Here is a 17,287-nt window from a genome sequence, read left to right on the forward strand (position 1 = left end):
CGCCACTGATGAAGCCTAGGTTCTTGTGGAATGTGTAGTAAAGATTGCCAGAGGCAGAACATTCATGTGCTTGTAGCAAGCTCGTATACCAGCGGTTATCCAGGATGAAATTCTTAGGGTTGACACAGGAAGCCCTCTCATCCTTACCACCACTGCTACAAACAGTTGTGTGGACTTATGGAAGGGCTTAATTCTCTCAGTATAAAAGGCAAGAGCCCGCCTAACACCCAATGTATGAAGCTGACGATCCTCTAAGTTTTGTGAGGCTTTGGGAAAAAGACAGGTAGAAAAATGACCTGGTTGTTGTGGAACTGTGACACGATCTTTGGTAGGAAGGCTGGATGGGGGTGCAGTTGGACCTTGTCCTTGAAGAACACCATGTAAGGTGGTTCTGACATAATGGCCTTGATCTCAGAGACCCTTATGGCCAAGGTGATTGCCAATCGAAAGACCTTCCAGGTGGGAAGCAGTAGGGAGCATGATACTAACAACTCAAAGGGAGGCCCAGTGAGCCTCGACAGGACCAGGTTTAAGTCCTGGGGGAGTTGGTTCGCAAACCTGAGAATAGTCTTTCCAGCCCTTAGAGAAGCTGGACTGTCCTCTCGTGAGAGAACACTAATCTGCCATTCATTGGAGGGTGGAAGGTTGAGAGGGCTGCCACATGAACTTTAATAGATGAGAGTCCCAGACCTTGCTGTTTTAGGTGGAGCAAATAGTCCAAGACAGACTAAAGAGAAGAACGGGATGGAGAGAGCGCCTGTTCAGAGGCCCAGCAAGTGAAACGTTTACATGTAGCCAAGTAGGTAGCCCTGGTGGAAGACTTTCTACTACTTAGCAAGTCCTGTCAAACCTGTTCTGAGCAGGCCAAGGGGGCCATTTCAGATGGGGGAAGGGCAACTTTAATCATGATTCAAGGGGCTACTTAGGCATCTGAAAATGCTAGGTTTTTTTGCAGATAACTTGGAAAACAGCCGACAGGAGCACTGTATCTAATTCCTATATAAAGAAAGAAAAAATACTCAAACACCAATTAAAGACACATTTTAAAGTTTATATGTAAGTTTAGAACAATCAGTAGATAATAGAGCAAGATAGTGCCAATCCCAAGCCTTGAGGTGTCAGTTTTGGAGCCTTGACACAGATATAGGATACACAAGTTTGGATGTTAGCAGCATGGATCTATACGAACAAATGTTGGCAGCCAAATCTTACAAATTGTTCAGACTGGCTTGGGTTTATGTTCACTGAAGGACTTACACAATAATTACAATAAATACAAAGGATTAAGTTGGAAGGAGGTTTCTAGTGTGTTGCTGTAAGAGAGTAAACATCACTTCTGTGAAATTCACAGATGGTACTCAAGCTTGTGAGTGTCTGCTGAACCCCTCATAAATGTGTAAGTAAAACTACAACAGGGGATATGAATACTTACCTGCTGGAAGAGAAGGAGATTCAGTAGACTGCTGCAAAATGGCTGCTTGAGGGCAGCAGTTGAGGGGCAGCAGCTCCTCAAAAAGTATACTGGGAAAAGGTCCTAGAAAAGTGCAACCCCACTCAGAAGATTTGGTAAAATCCAGGCATTCACAGAGGAATCAGTGTTTCTGTGTCACAGCCTATGGAACTGACCCAAAGTCCAGTGTAGGCAAAAGAAAGATTTCCACAGACTAGTGGGACTAAATGGCCAAACTGGAGTAGTGCTATTCACTAAAAAAAATCAGAAAGTTGGAAAAAAACTGTGAAAGTTTTAAGTGTAATTTAAACAATATTTGTGGTGGTAATAACACATGCTCGTTTCTTCACAGCAGGAAAAGATTACAGGTGGTCTACTCTGCAGTGCTGCTCTTCCAGCCTGAAACTTCCAAAGCTGGGCTGTCTGTGAGGATAATTATCCCCTGAATGTGCCTAGGCCAGCATCGCTCTCCCACACCAGAGCAGCCTCCTATCTACTGGTGTTATAAAGGGCTTGCCTTACAAGCAAAAGGCCTTTTTTAACATGTCCACATGTGAAGGTGAGGGACAGATCATGATGAAGTTGCAGTGGGGGAGGTTTAGGTTGGATATTAGGAAAAACTTTTTCACTAGGAGGGTGGTGAAGCACTGGAATACATTACCTAGGAAGGTAGTGGAATCTCCTTCCTTTGAGGTTTTTAAGGTCAGGCTTGACAAAGCCCTGGCTGGGATGATTTAGTTGGGGATTGGTCCTGCTTTGAGCACGGGGTTGGACTAGATGATCTCCTGAGGTCCCTTCCAACCCTGATATTCTATGAAATCTGCAGCATCTTCCACCCTAAGCACAAAGCTTGAGAGCTTCCTTCCTCCCACCACTTCCTGACACTGAAACTTGTCACCAGATAATCTGTGGTGTACTGCCTTCAGTCATCAGTGAAGTAAGAATACTGACAATTTCTATAGAGTTTTTCCCTTTCTACTAACCACCTGTTTTTCCTGGGTTAAATTTGAGCCAGCTACTTTTAATCTCTGATCATCTCTTCCAGGAATTAGGAAATCTATGTAACAAGGAGTTAGGTTGGAAAGAAGAGTAGTTGTACTGAGTAAATCACTGGTTCTCCACTTGTAAGGTAACTCCCTTCTCTTCATGTGTCAGTATAATAATGCCTGCATCTGTAATTTTCACTCAATGCATCTGAAGTGGCTTTTTTTTACCCACAAAAGCTTATGTTCAAATAAATCTGTTAGTATTTAAGGTGCCACCGGATTCCTCGCTATTAGGATGGTCGCCTTCTGCAACTGGTATGCTAAATATCATGGTTAGAATCATAGAATATCAGAGTTGGAAGGGACTTCTGGAGGTCTAGTCCAACCCCCTGCCCAAAGCAGGACCAATCCCCAACTAAATCATCCCAGCCAGGGCTTTGTCAAGCCTAACCTTAAAAACTTCTAAGGAAGGGGATTCTACCACCTCCCTAGGTAAAGCATTCCAGTGTTTCACCACCCTCCTAGTGAAAAAGATTTTCCTAATATCCAACCTAAATCTCCCCCACTGCAACTTGAAACCATTACTCCTTGTCCTGTCATCTGCTATCACTGAGAATAGTCCAGATCCAATCTCTTTGGATCCACCTTTCAGGTAGTTAAAAGCAGCTATCAAATCCCCCCTCATTCTTCTCTTCCGTAGACTAAACAATCCCAGTTCCTCAGCCTCTCCTCATAAGTCACGTGTTCCAGACCCCTAATCATTTTTGTTGCCCTTCGCTGGACTCTCTCCAATTTATCCACATCCTTCTTGTAGCGTGGGGCTCAAAACTGGACACAGTACTCCAGATGAGGCCTCACCAATGTCGAATAGAGGGGAACGATCACGTTCCTCGATCTGCTGGCAATGCCCCTACTTATACACCCCAAAATGCCATTGGCCTTCTTGGCAACAAGGGCACACTGTTGACTCATATCCAGCTTCTCGTCCACTGTCACCCCTAGGTCCTTCTCTGCAGAACCGGTGCCTAGCCATTCGGTCCCTAGTCTGTAGCTGTGCATGGGATTCTTCCGTCCTAAGTGCAGGACCCTGCACTTGTCCTTGTTGAACCTCATCAGATTTCTTTTGGCCCAATCCTCCAATTCGTCTAGGTCCCTCTGTATCCTATCCCTACCCTCCAGCGTATCTACCACTCCTCCCAGTTTAGCGTCATGCGCAAACTTGCTAAGGGTGCAATCCACACCATCCTCCAGATCATTAATGAAGATATTGAACAAAACCGGCCCCAGGACCGACCCTTGGGGCACTCCGCTAGATACCGGCTGCCAACTAGACATGGAGCCATTGATCACTACCCGTTGAGCCCGACAATCTAGCCAACTTTCTACCCACCTTGTAGTGCATCCATCCAGCCCATACTTCTTTAACTTGCTGACAAGAATACTGTGGGAGACCGTGTCAAAAGCTTTGCTAAAGTCAAGGAATAACAAGTCCACTGCTTTCCCTTCAGCCACAGAACCAGTTATCTCATCACAGAAGGCAATTAGATTAGTCAGGCATGACTTTCCCTTGGTGAATCCATGCTGACAGTTCCTGATCACTTTCCTCTCATTTAAGTGCTTCAGAATTGATTCCTTGAGGACATGCTCCATGATTTTTCTGGGGACTGAGGTGAGGCTGACTGGCCTGTAGTTCCCAGGATCCTCCTCCTTCCCTTTTTTAAAGATTGGCACTACATTAGCCTTTTTCCAGTCATCCGGGACTTCCCCCGTTCGCCATGAGTTTTCAAAGATAATGGCCAATGGCTCTGCAATCACATCTGCCAATTCCTTTAGCACTCTCGGATGCAACTCGTCCGGCCCCATGGACTTGTGCACATCCAGCTTTTCTAAACAGTCCCAAACCACTTCTTTCTCCACAAAGGCCTGGCCACCTCCTCCCCATGCTGTGCTGCCCAGTGCAGTAGTCTGGGAGCTGACCTTGTTCGTGAAGACAGAGGCAAAAAAAGCATTGAGTACATTAGCTTTTTCCACATCCTCTGTCACTAGGTTGCCTCTCTCATTCAGTAAGGGGCCCACACTTTCCTTGGCTTTCTTCTTGTTGCCAACATACCTGAAGAAACCTTTCTTGTTACTCTTAACATCTCTCGCTAGCTGCAGCTCCAGGTGCGATTTGGCCCTCCTGATATCATTCCTACATGCCCGAGCAATATTTTTATACTCTTCCCTGGTCATATGTCCAACCTTCCACTTCTTGTAAGCTTCTTTTTTATGTTTAAGATCCGCTAGGATTTCACCGTTAAGCCAAGCTGGTCGCCTGCCATATTTACTATTCTTTCGACACATCGGGATGGTTTGTCCCTGTAACCTCAACAGGGATTCCTTGAAATACAGCCAGCTCTCCTGGACTCCTTTCCCCTTCATGTTAGTCCCCCAGGGGATCCTACCCATCCGTTCCCTGAGGGAGTCAAAGTCTGCTTTCCTGAAATCCAGGGTCCGTATCCTGCTGCTTACCTTTCTTCCCTGTGTCAGGATCCTGAACTCAACCAACTCATGGTCACTGCCTCCCAGATTCCCATCCACTTTTGCTTCCCGTACTAATTCTTCCCGGTTTGTGAGCAGCAGGTCAAGAAAAGCTCCCCGCCTAGTTGGCTCCTCTACAACTTGCACCAGGAAATTGTCCCCCTACGCTTTCCAAAAACTTCCTGGATTGTCTATGCACGGCTGTATTGCTCTCCCAGCAGATATCAGGAAAATTAAAGTCACCCATGAGAACCAGGGCGTGCGATCTACTAGCTTCTGCGAGCTGCCGGAAGAAAGCCTCATCCACCTCATACCCCTGGTCCGGTGGTCTATAGCAGACTCCCACCACTACATCACTCTTGTTGCTCACACTTCTAAACTTAATCCAGAGACACTCAGGTTTTTCTGCAGTTTCGTACCGGAGCTCTGAGCAGTCATACTGCTCCCTTACATATATAGTGCTACTCCCCCACCTTTTCTGCCCTGCCTGTCCTTCCTGAACAGTTTATAACCATCTATGACAGTACTCCAGTACTGTCATGGGGCAGTGAGCCTTTTTAAATTTTACACAAGGAGTCCCAAAGATTAAAATCATATCTCCCCAGCAATGCCTGCTGGTTGGCGATACATAGCTGAAGGCTACCCACTGAATAAACTTTCCCTCCAAAAGATCGAGTCTCTTTGCGTCTTTGTTTCAGGGTAGCACTCCACTGGCTCTGCATTTCCCACTCATTCGCTGCAGTGACCACCAGGTAATTCGAACTCGTTCGCCAGTACATAGTACTTTTTCTCTGCCCTCTTCGAGGTGGAGGGCAGAGAAGGAGTTTTCCACAGGGCTTTGACTGCTCCCATCATCGCCTCATTGATGGGCAAGGCCATGTTGGAGGGTGCTGACATCCAGGATGTCAATCAAGCTGTTTGCTGACTCTTTGAGCTCTTCATTCTCTAGACCCAGGTTTGCCATGACCCATTTGAGAAGGTCCTGCTGAGCCCTGAAGTCATCCTGCAGAAGCACGCTACTGGGCCCTGTGATAGCCTTGTCAGGGGAGAAGGAGGCTTACACCAGAGGTGGGGTTCCTTCCTCCTCTTCCACTTCACAACCACTGGAGTCATCTCCTGGATGTTGGCACTGGGATCCAGAGTCAGTATCCAGTGCCGAGTAGGAAGGAGCGATAGTCTGCTTCTCCAAAGCTTCCATATAGAGCCATGCACAGATACAAAATTTGTATCTGCATCCGATCCGCAAAAATCATCCACGGATATAAAGCTGATATCTGCAGATTTCCAGAGCTCTACGAATAAAAGCAGTGGAAGGAGGGGCCCAGCACTGCAGGAAATCCCCAGGGTTGCAGTATGGCCACTGCATCAGCTGGAGGCCTACTGGCCAAGTGCCAGCACCAAAGTCCAGTGGCACATAGGCTGGGTACTGGTGATGTGCCCTGGGTGGAGCGAAAGATTTTCCTTAGGACTCTGAAGAAGAGTCTTCTCTCAGGGACCATCCTGGATCCGTACCCAGTTCTGCCTCCGCATAGTGCCAGGATTCTGTGAGCTGCCAAAGAGTCCATGACCGTGTTGCCAGGATCATGGTAGGCTTACGCTAGAGGGAGCCAGAAGTGCCTGGGAAGGAACCCTACGCTTCCAGTTGCCTGGGCTGGCGAGTGCCCCCTTGGAGTCAATGGGATTGGAAGAGAGAAGAGGTTCTTCACTACCTTGAAAGCCTCCAGGGCCAAGGGGACCGTCGGACTGCTGGCACCACAGCAGCTTCCAGGTTCAGCAGAGGGTCTCACACTGGACTCAATGCTCTAGGCGGAGTTGACGGTGCCATCTCTGGCTCAGGGGAGGAAGAATGGCACACTGGCCTCTCCCCGCTTGTCCCTCTTCTGCATCAGCAAGCACCCTCTCTAGGTGCGCTGCTGCTTGTGCTTCTTCCTTGGCACCAGAAATGGAGAATGGTGCCAGAAAGAACATGGCGCCAAGGAAATGCTTCGCACAGATGTCAAAGTGCTTGGCACCAATTCAGAGCAGCTCTGCTCTGAGACAGGTCAGAGAGCTGTCAGCCTCCATGAGGAAAGCCTTCAGCTGAATGTCCCAGTCTTCTTGTTTTCTTCTTTTTGTGTGCAAGGTCTGAAGTCCCTGCAGATCTGGCACTTGTCCTTTACTTGGGTTTCCCCCAGACACTTTAAGCAGCTGACTTGTGGGTCACTCACTGGCACATGTTTGCCACAAGAAGGCCTGAGAACCCTGGGGCAAAGAGTCCCTTGATGACGGGTTAACTAGTCACACTACTATATACATTAACAATAAGAACTATATACACTAACTACAACAACTATGAACAGAGAAGAGTCCAACCACTGCTAAAGAAGCCTTGTCACAGCAAAAAGGATCATTCCAGCAACTGTCATGGGCAGTAAGAAGGAACGGAGAGGATACTGCGCCAATGGCACCCCTTACACCAGCACATACGCGCACAGTTCCAGAGGGCACTAGAGCTGGCCCAAAGGATACCACTAAGGGAAAAATCTCCAGAAACAGTGCATGTGGCATGCAAACACCTACCATGGAATGGACATGAGCAAGTACTCAAAGAATATCTTCGTCCCAATTCATAAAGAACATTTTAGAGTACAATCAGAACTTAATTCTGTTGTAAAGTAAATGGAGTTAAAGAAACAAAAGGAATGATGTATTCACAGTAGTCTTTGTTGCATATCAGGTGCACTGCTGCAAATCATAACTAGTGTGTTGCAATGTCAGAGGTTGTGTCAGTTTTATTGCAGCAGTAATCTAGCTCAGAGGTGGCTAGGCCATTTCTGAACGGGAGGGGCAGAGTTTCATGGCCAAACTGAAAATGAAAGGGAGTGTTCTTGTTGGAATTGCACATACCCCCTCATGGGATGCACCAACAGTGTGAGCTGCACTGCCAGCACATCCTGTGAATGTGAATGGGCGGAGTCAGTCTCTAAGAACTCTGGCTAAAGGTTAATTTCCCTATCATTGTGGCAATCTCCATATCCAGGAGTAGAAACAAGTCCAGCATGACACTGAGAATTGTCACCAGATAATCTGTGGTGTGCTGCCTTCAATCATCAGTGAAGTAAGAATACTGACAAGTTCCATAGTGTTTTTCCCTTTCTACTAACCACCTGTTTTTCCTGGGTTAAATTTGAGCCAGCTATTTTTAATCTCTGATCATCTCTTCCAGGAATTAGGAAATCTATGTAATAAGGAATTAGGTTTGGATAGAAAAGTAGTTGTACTGACTAAATCGGCTCGTATGACTGTCATTTTAGTTCTCTTTATTCGGCTGATGTTATGTTCTTTACTTTCGGAATCAAAATCATCAAGGGTTCTCCATGACCATTAGAGTCCTAATGCTCATCAAGTTTTCAGTGTTTTCAGGGTCTTGCCCATAGCTGGACTATACAGGCCACCTGGACACAGGTCATCTACAGTTCCATATTAGTTTTTATTAATTTCACAGATGGTTCTTTGAAAAATATAGTTTCTTTAACACTGCCTCAAAGTTAAAACACGCTAAATCCAATTAAGAGGGAAGAGAGGAGGTTTGGATGAATTTTTGATTTTTCTAAACTGAGCACATACAAATGAGCACAAATTTGTGCTACTTTAAAAGCAAATAGATAGTGAAATGCATAACTGTCTATTTTCACAAGCAAATATGCTGCAGGTGTACAGTTGCATGCACATTTTGTGGGTTCATCTCCAAGTGCACAGTTTACATAACTGGGCCCATCAGGTCCTTGACTGGAATAATTCAACTCTCTCTAACTGTATACTATTACAGTATCCCACTCTCGCACTAATTAGATCTGTTATATTATTTCTAATCATGGTCCCTGGGTTTATTACACTTGCTTTTAAACATTGATCTATAAAGTCTCTTTTTTTGCTATCTATCCAGGTGCTCAAATCTGTTTACATATCTAAATCAGTGGTCTCCAACCTTTTTAAGCCCAAGATCATCTTTTGAATATAAGGGCAACCCAGGATCTACCCCGCCCCTTCCCCGAGGTCCTGCCCTGCTCACTCCATTCCCCTCTCCCTCCATCACTCGCTCGCCCCCCACCCTCACTCACTTTCACTGGGTTGGGGTTTGGGAGGGGGTGTGGACTCTGGGCTGGAGCCGAGGAGTTTGCAGTGTGGGAGGGGGCTCCGAGCTGGGGCAGGGGGTTGGGGTGCAACAGGGAGTGAGGGGTAAAAGCTCTGGGAGGGACCTTGGATGCTGGACAGGGCTCTGGGCTAGGGCAGAGCGTTGGGCTGCAGGAGGGGGCACAGAATGCTGGCTCTGGGAAGGGGTTCGGGGTGCTGGCTCTAAGAGCGGGCTCAGGGCTGGGACAGGGGCTTTGAGTGCAGGAGGGAGTATGGGGTGCTGGCTCCGGGAGGGGGCTTGGGGCTGGGGTGCGGCCGCCCGCCAGGCGGCACTTACCTTGGGCAGCTCCTGGTCAATGGCACAGCAAGGCTAAGGCAGGCTCCCTACCTGCCCCGCCCCACGCTGCTCCCAGAAAGGGTCAATGTACCCCTGCCCCCTGGGTGGGGGGAGAGGCACGTGGCACCGTGCGCTGCCTCTCTCTGCAGTCTCCGCCCCCTCAGCTCCCATTGGCCACAGTTCCCCGTTCCCGGCCAATGGGAGCTGCAGGGGGAGGTGCTTGCAGGCAGGAACAGAGCATGGACACCCCTCCCCCCTGGGGGCATGGTGACCACTTCCAGGAGCAGCGTAGCCTGGGGCCAGGGCAGGCAGGGAGCCTGCCTTAGCGGCAGCCCCGCCACACCACTGGAGATCGCAATCAATTGGGAGAGTCTCTAGGATCGACCAGTCAATCGCGATTGACAGGTTGGTGACCATTGATCTAAACCATTACATTTTGAAATATAAATCCTCATTGTTAGTTGCTTTCTTTTTTCATAATAAAATAAGGAAATATGAAATACCCCTCAAGAACTTACCAAATGTATAAGATGGTCACGTTCCTGACTTATATTCTCTGCCAAGCTAATAAGATTTGCTAAGTACTGATGAGCTGCCACTTCCTTTTCCATTGCTTCTCCCAACTGCTGTTTCAGAAGACCTATTTTCTTCTGTGATCTCCTACAAAATATAAAGATAAAAACAGGAAAATCTTATTTTTAAGCACTAAATTACTGTATAGCAATTTAAAAACATTGTTTTCGGGCATACATTAGCTTTTAAACTGTACTGTCTTACGAGTCAAATCACATGTAAGGAAAGATTCTGAAACGATGATTTTAAATATAAAAGGTCAATAATCTAACCTTAGTACATTAGAAAAACATCTTACATCCTCTTTGTCAGTTTACAGGAAGACCAAACCTCTTTATCCTCTAATTTTTGGCTGTTTTGTTTCAAGCAATGAGTACTACTGAACTATCTGAATGACTAGCAAATACTGTGAAAACTTTCTTACATAATACATGGATATAAAAAGATGCTCCAGGTATTACAAATATTTTAAAAAATTCGTGTTCACTGAAATAGCTTTATCTCATGGGTATCATACAAAAGAAGTTTGTTGAGCATGGAACAATAAACTCTTTCATAACACTGAATAATTTACCAGGCTTTATTATTCATTAACTCATCATATGCAATCTGACAATTTATCTACTTTTATCAAAGACCTAAAAAATAATCAAATATTTTTTCAGATATGAACTTGCTCAGGAATCCAGGGATACCGCAAGCATCATGGCCTGTGACCACCTTGTATTCTTTCCTGATTTGATGGAGCAGGTGATCATAACAAATAATCATTCCAAGAAATGTCTTGTGATCCATGATAGCTAGAAATTCATGCTGCACACCATGCAATACAAGGGTATTCTAGCGTTCTACTAATTACAGCACTTTTTTTTAGCTGATGGTTCAAAAAAAAAATCAACATTTCAAAATAATAATATTCAGATTATACTTTTGCATGTTCTGTTGTGCTTGCAAAAAGCATCACGGCATATGACCCAGCAAATCCGAACCATACTTTGTCTTGCATATTTTTCCTAAATTCATTTGTTCACATCTTGGAGATTTTATTTTCCTACGTTCTCTGACATTCTGTCCAGTCCATTACATACAGTCAGCCACAGTGGTCTACTATAAGTTGACGACACACATATACTTTTGTTATTTTTTTCATAGTTCTGCATAATACATGCTACACTGCAGTAGGTACTTAAATTCTATGACAATATTCCTTTTTTCTTGTGCAATGTTTGAATACTGGGCTTAATTTCTAGCTTCACAATATGCCTACAATTACTGTGATTGCTTACCTGAATCAGATAATTGGCTAATTATACTTTTCACATGCATTTTCCAGGTGCAGTCATGATAATTGTGCGTGAAAATTATATATTACAATTATTTGGCTAACATATTAAACGTCAGGCCTCTATAGGTAATACAGAAGTTAAATCATATTTCACTGGAAAGGCACACAAATTTTAGAGAATATACTTAATTGGCAGCAATAAGACTTCATGTGTCTGGAGTGGGCTGTAGGGGTTGTGGGCCAAGAATATTTTTTCAGTGAGATATTACTTTCTTTTAAAATATTAGTGTCGGTGGAAGGAGATATCCAACTGAAGCAGAAAAGGAAATAGATAAACCTATTTGTCTTTTGTGCCATTTTCAGCTCTTCTTCCAGGATCTTGTTGTCAGCAACTAGGTCATTTTTCTCTAAGAGTAGGCTCTTTTTCTGTGCTTGCAATGATGCTAGTCTTTCCATTAGATCTTCCAGCTCAGCACTTTGCTTTTCCTGTTCCTGTTGCAACTGACTGCAGAAAAAGACAATATAAAATGGGTATCAAAGATCTACTTCACTGAGAAAATGGACAAGTTACATATTTGACAGTATATTATTGTTTTAGCTTACGTTTTACTTAGGTGTCAAAGATACAGATGTTAAAAACTATGCTATAAGTCATATGGCCAACAAAGCATAATGCCAATACAATTATTCAATGAAAAGAGGTGTACTGGCAACCCTGCTCTAAATTGGATTTCTATGTATGCTATATAGTCAAAATGTATCCTTTTCTCGGTATTTGGTTTTACTGGTAACTCAAATAACCGCCACTAAAACTGCATGACCAGCAGTGCAGAAAGCGTGTCAATGGATTACTCACAAAGGTAAAAACGTGCTATGCCAAGAGATTAATACATTTCCCTGACACCTAGTCTTGAGCGAAAATAACTCAGCTGAATGTCATAAAACGTAATAAATTAAGTTCTAGAGAATCTGAGGTTTAAAGTTAACATTCTCTCTTAAATACGTTCTTTAAAACTCAAATCACGCAATAAAATATCACAAGCCATCAAGCAAAGAACATATTTTCATGGTGGAGGCAGGAAGTAGTAAAACAGTTCTTGGTTCATTAAAATAGCTTAGCATGCATTTTTATAAGAAACTGAGACACATAAATTTAAAACACACTGATGTTCGTTAACTATAATTCACTTTAAATCCCTTCACTGTCGTGTAGTTTAAAGTTCTGATATATTTCATTTTTATTATAAAAAACTAAATCTTAGTGAATGGAAAGAGAAGTAATGTTTCTGCACCAGAGGAAAAAAGTAAAAGCCTTTTACTTTTCACCAGAGGCTTGTTTGATTCAGACATGTTGTTTGAACAGACTGGCTTTATCAAAGTGATGTACCTAGGACTTTTTCAGTTTATCTGTATCTTTCCCCTGGAGTAAGGGTTAGCTCCTGAAATATTATAGACTGTTGGGCATGACATGTTTATTGTCAACTTTTGTTTATTCTTTATGTGGTATCTTGCTAGATTTTCAAGATTTTATAAATGAGGATGGACATTTAATTGACATATCAGATTTGTTTTTCCCAATCTGTTGTACTGTAATGCTTGGCATTGCCTAGTAGTTTGTCCTAATCTCTCATACTTGAAATTGTGGAGAATGGAGAACAATAGTGTTTTCAGTTTAGGATCTGAGTATATTTTATACATTTGCTACCAAAGAAGGGAACAAAAAATTGAAAACAATTCAGAAATAGGAAAACAGCTTCTAAGGTTAATACAAATGTTAATATGAATTATCTTATTTCCAATAAAGCAGTTTTCTTATAACAAAAAGACTCCAGTATTTACAATGCAAACTTTGCATCTTTGTGCTATGGCATGAGAACCTAAGTGAATTTTTAAAATGTAATCAAGCAATGGGAATAGTGAAAAATACATTAGGATTTTTAAATTCAGTTTTAATTGTCTATAGTGTTACAGGTAATGACATTTGTTCTCTAAAAATATCATTCTTAAACGTTTCCCCTTGGCGGAAATTTTTTTTGTTTGGCTAAGGTGCATTTTTTGTTTTTGTTTTTATTTATACCTAGATAAAACAGCATATAAACTGTGGGTGAAATCCTGGCTCTATGAACTGAATGGCAAAATGCCCATTGATTTCAATGGAACCAAAATTTCCTCCATGTTTTTATCAGTCTAAAAAATTAAGTTAACAGTTTTCTAAAATAGTATTGCTCCACCTTCTTTGTACTCTGCCAGCTACCTTAACAACATCTGGATCGTGATGGAAAAGAACACTGGGGATTGGGTCCTGGTGCGGCAAAGGGATCTGTATGGGTACTTTGCAGGATCGGGGCCTTTCACACCACTTGTCTGTATACAATATGTAGACCCATACCTTCTTAATGCATTTACCAAAGCAACATGCTCCTTTGCTGTTACTCTGCCATTAAGATTGGCTTTCAGTTCTTCACATGTGGAGCATAAAGACTTCAGCTGCTTCTGATTCTCTGATATCTCCTCTTCCTGGCTCTGTTTCTTAGCTTCCAAAACCATTAGCTGTTTGGTCAATTTTGAAACTTCATGGGGGGGAAAAAAAAACTGTTGACACAACAGAACTAATTCACTAATCAAGTCAAAATTATAATTAAAACAATAGGACATTATTTCATAGATGCATTAAGCCCTGTGCCAACTTGACTTGGCTTGTCAAATTAAGTATTGCACTTTTATGCTATGGCTCCTGCTATCTATCAAGCAGTTTATCGAGATGCTAGTCTTATCCACAGTTAAGAATAAAGAGAAAATCCTTATGTTATAGGCCTGAGTTTCACTAACTTCTGACTTGGCCAAAAGTAAACCTCAACCAACCCACCTGAAATTTCATGGGTATGTTCTTATGCCAGGGCAGAGGAGGGGTTGGTTGGTTGTTTCCTGGAAGATTTGGGGCAAACTGGAGAACTGTTTGGAAGATGAGAGTGAGTATTGTGACAGGGTCGGGCCAGATGGCGACAGGAGAGTGACCCTATTGGGATCCAGGAAGTGGGGGGGCAAAGCCCGTCCACTGCTAAAGGATCCCCCCACAGCCTAAGAGGGGGATCCACAGGACCTGGACACCAAATAAATCCGGGGGACAACTAATGTGAAATAACAGGGACAGGAGTGTGGTCAAAGGGTCAAACTAAGGGAACCAGATGGGGACACCGAGCAGAGAACCCCGGGCAGCACCCACTGCTCCTCGAAGGCGTCAAGGGAGTCAGTGGACGCCGCCCAGAGGAACTCTGCCCAGATATGTGAACGAACCAAGGATCGGAAATAGGCCCCACAGACACAGGAGGCTCCATCGGTCAACCTCCTCACTCTGGTTTTATAGATGGCCATTTTAGCTAGGGCCAGGAGGAGGCTGACCAAAAGATCCCGTGACTTTGTGGGGCCATGGATAGGGAGTGCATAAATAGGAAGGTGAGGGGAGAAGTGCAACCAAAAACGTAATAAAATATTTGTGAGGAGCCAGAATAGGGGCTGCAGCCTGGCACACTCCAGATATGTGTGCCAGGGTTTCCCTCATGCCGCAAAAGGGGCAGGTGTCTGGGACAGAGGTGAACCGCACCAAGAACACGCCCGTGCTCATGGCTCTGTGAAGGAGCCGCCAACTGATATCCCCAGCGGGCCTCGGGACCAAGGTGGAATATAGGCTGGCCTACAGGGGCTCCACACCCTCCAAAGTTGGCAGGAGGTCCCGCCATTTTGTATCAGGGCGGGACACCAGGGTGAGGGAGTGTAGGGTGTGGAGCACGAGCGTGTATAGATGTTTCCTTGGCGCAGTTTGGAAATAGACCGGCTGCAGCTCGTGCAGCCGGCTCACAGTGAAGGGGTGAGGGTGTCGGTTGGGTCCACGGGGTAGGGGCCCAATTAAAAGGTCCAGCTGGCCTGTGGTAGAGGGTGGGCGGGGCGCGCCCTCATGTAGGACCCTGTCGAGGTAAACTCGAGCAGCGGGTGGCAAAGCGGCTTTCACCTCCTGAAGTACGCGCCGGGGAGTACAAGGTCTGGAGAGCCCCATGCACTGAGCAAGCGTCAGGGGATCCAGCCAGTCTCCCTGGACATAGTCCAGGAGGTCTCTGACTCCTGTGACTTCTGCCAAGACCAACCTCTGGCGCACTGAGGGGGACTCCGCCACCTGCACGCGAAGCTGGGGGTTGTGTAGCAGGGGCTCCGCGAGGAGATCTGCCCCCTCGGTGGCCGCCACGGACCTGGTCGTTGAAAACAGTTTCCAGGTCCGGAGGAGGTCCTGGTAGAAGACCGGCAGCCAGGAGAGGTCTCGCGGAAGACCTCTCGGATGGAGATAAAGGAGCTGCCGGTCATATCGGAGCCCTCAGAAACGGCACAGGAAGGCATGCGCCAGTATGCTCCAAGCCGGACTACCTGCACCATAAAGGAGCCTCTGCAGGGCCTGGAGGCGGAAGACATGGACCTGAGTGTGCAGACATTTCAGGCCCTGCTCTCCCTCAACCAGGGGTAGATGAAGAACCCCTGCAGGGACCCAGTGCAGTCCTGACCAAAAGAACTCCAGAATCCATGTCCGGAGGGTGGCTAGGAAACCCGGGGCCGGGACCAGGGTGTTGAGGCGATACCAGAGCATGGACAGGACTAGCAAGCACCAGCGCTCTCCCTCAAAGGGAGAGGCACTGGAGTAGTCCTGTCCATTTCCGGAGCCACTCTATCACCCCGCCCTCTAAATTGTGCCAGTTCTCCGGCGGAGAGGGATGCGTGGCAGAAAGGTAAACGCCGAGATAGAGCAGCGGACCCGCGCTCCACCGGATGGCCTGAAGCGTGGGTGGGAGGGAGCTCGCCTGCCAGCCGTTCCCGACCACCAGGCCAGAGCTCTTGACCCGGGTGGAGGAGGCTGCCGAACAGATGGCCTGGCAAGCCTCCACCCGCACCAAGTCTCCCGGGTCCTGGACCACGAGGAGCACGTCATCAGCATACGCCGACAGGACCAGCCGCAGCTCCAGCTCCCGCAGCACCAACCCTGTCAACCTCCTTTGGAGGAGACAGAGGAAGGGCTCAATCGCCAGAGCATACAGCTGGCCCAAGAGGGGGCACCCCTGCCGTACTCCTTGCCCGAAGCTGACCGGTTCAGTCAGGGTCCAGTTGAGCCTGACCAGACACTCTGCAGAGGCATACACCGCCCGGAGAAAACCCACGAACTGGGGTCCGAAGCCAAACGCTTGCAGACTGCTCAGGAGATACCCGTGATCCACCCTGTTGAACACCTTCTCCTAATCCAAGGACAGGAGGGCGAACGACAGACCGTCCCTACACCCGAGTTCCAAAAGGTCCCCGACTAGATATAGGTTATCAAAGATGCCGCGGCCCGCGACTGTGTAGGTCTGGTCTGGGTGGACCACATCCGCCAGCACGGACCTTAGCCGCAGCGAGATTGCCTTTGCCACAATTTTGTAGTCCATGCTGAGGAGCGAGACGGGACGCCAATTTCGTAAATCGTGGAGGTCCCCCTTCTTCGTCAATAAGGCAAGCACAGCTTGCCTGCACGAAAGAGGGAGGACCCCACTCTGCAAAGACTCGGCCCAGACGGTGACTAGGTCTGGGCCGAGGACGTCCCAGAACACACGGTAGAGCTCCACGGTCATTCCGTCCATGCCCGGAGATTTATTGGTGGGCATGCGATGGGGGGGCTTCCGAGAACTCTGCCAGAGTGAGAGGCAGCTCGAGCTGGTCTCGGCCGCCCACACTGACCATAGGGAGCTCCTCCCAGAGCACTCTGCAAGAGTTAGGATTGGTCGGATCCGGGGAGAAAAGGCTTGCGTAAAGGGCTCTCGCCCTGCCACACATCTCCACCGGATCCGTGAGGGGGGTGCCATCTTCTGCCAGAAGGCAGGTGACGTGTTTCCTGGCCCCCCTCCTTTTCTACAGGGTGTAGAAGAAGCGGGAGCCGCGATCCAACTCCAGAAGGAGGCGGATGCAGGATCGAACAAAGGCATCCTGGGCCCGATGATCCTCGAGGGCCCGGA

At 46.4% G+C, this 17,287-nt stretch overlaps 1 protein-coding gene across 2 annotated transcripts in view; it reads right to left on the reverse strand.

Moving 5' to 3' along the window:
- CEP89 (centrosomal protein 89) overlaps positions 1-17,287 on the reverse strand; it is a 137,026-nt gene that overhangs the window by 55,665 nt on the left and 64,074 nt on the right. For both annotated transcript variants that reach the window (XM_077830940.1, XM_077830941.1), the window contains 3 exons: positions 13,654-13,834; positions 11,602-11,769; positions 9,925-10,066 (listed from right to left, as the gene is read on the reverse strand). In XM_077830940.1, coding sequence (XP_077687066.1) covers positions 9,925-10,066; positions 11,602-11,769; positions 13,654-13,834 — 491 coding nt within the window. The remainder of the gene's footprint in view (positions 1-9,924; positions 10,067-11,601; positions 11,770-13,653; positions 13,835-17,287) is intronic.

The sequence above is a fragment of the Eretmochelys imbricata genome, chromosome 12 (genome assembly GCF_965152235.1).
Source record: "Eretmochelys imbricata isolate rEreImb1 chromosome 12, rEreImb1.hap1, whole genome shotgun sequence".
Lineage (NCBI taxonomy): Eukaryota > Metazoa > Chordata > Testudines > Cheloniidae > Eretmochelys > Eretmochelys imbricata.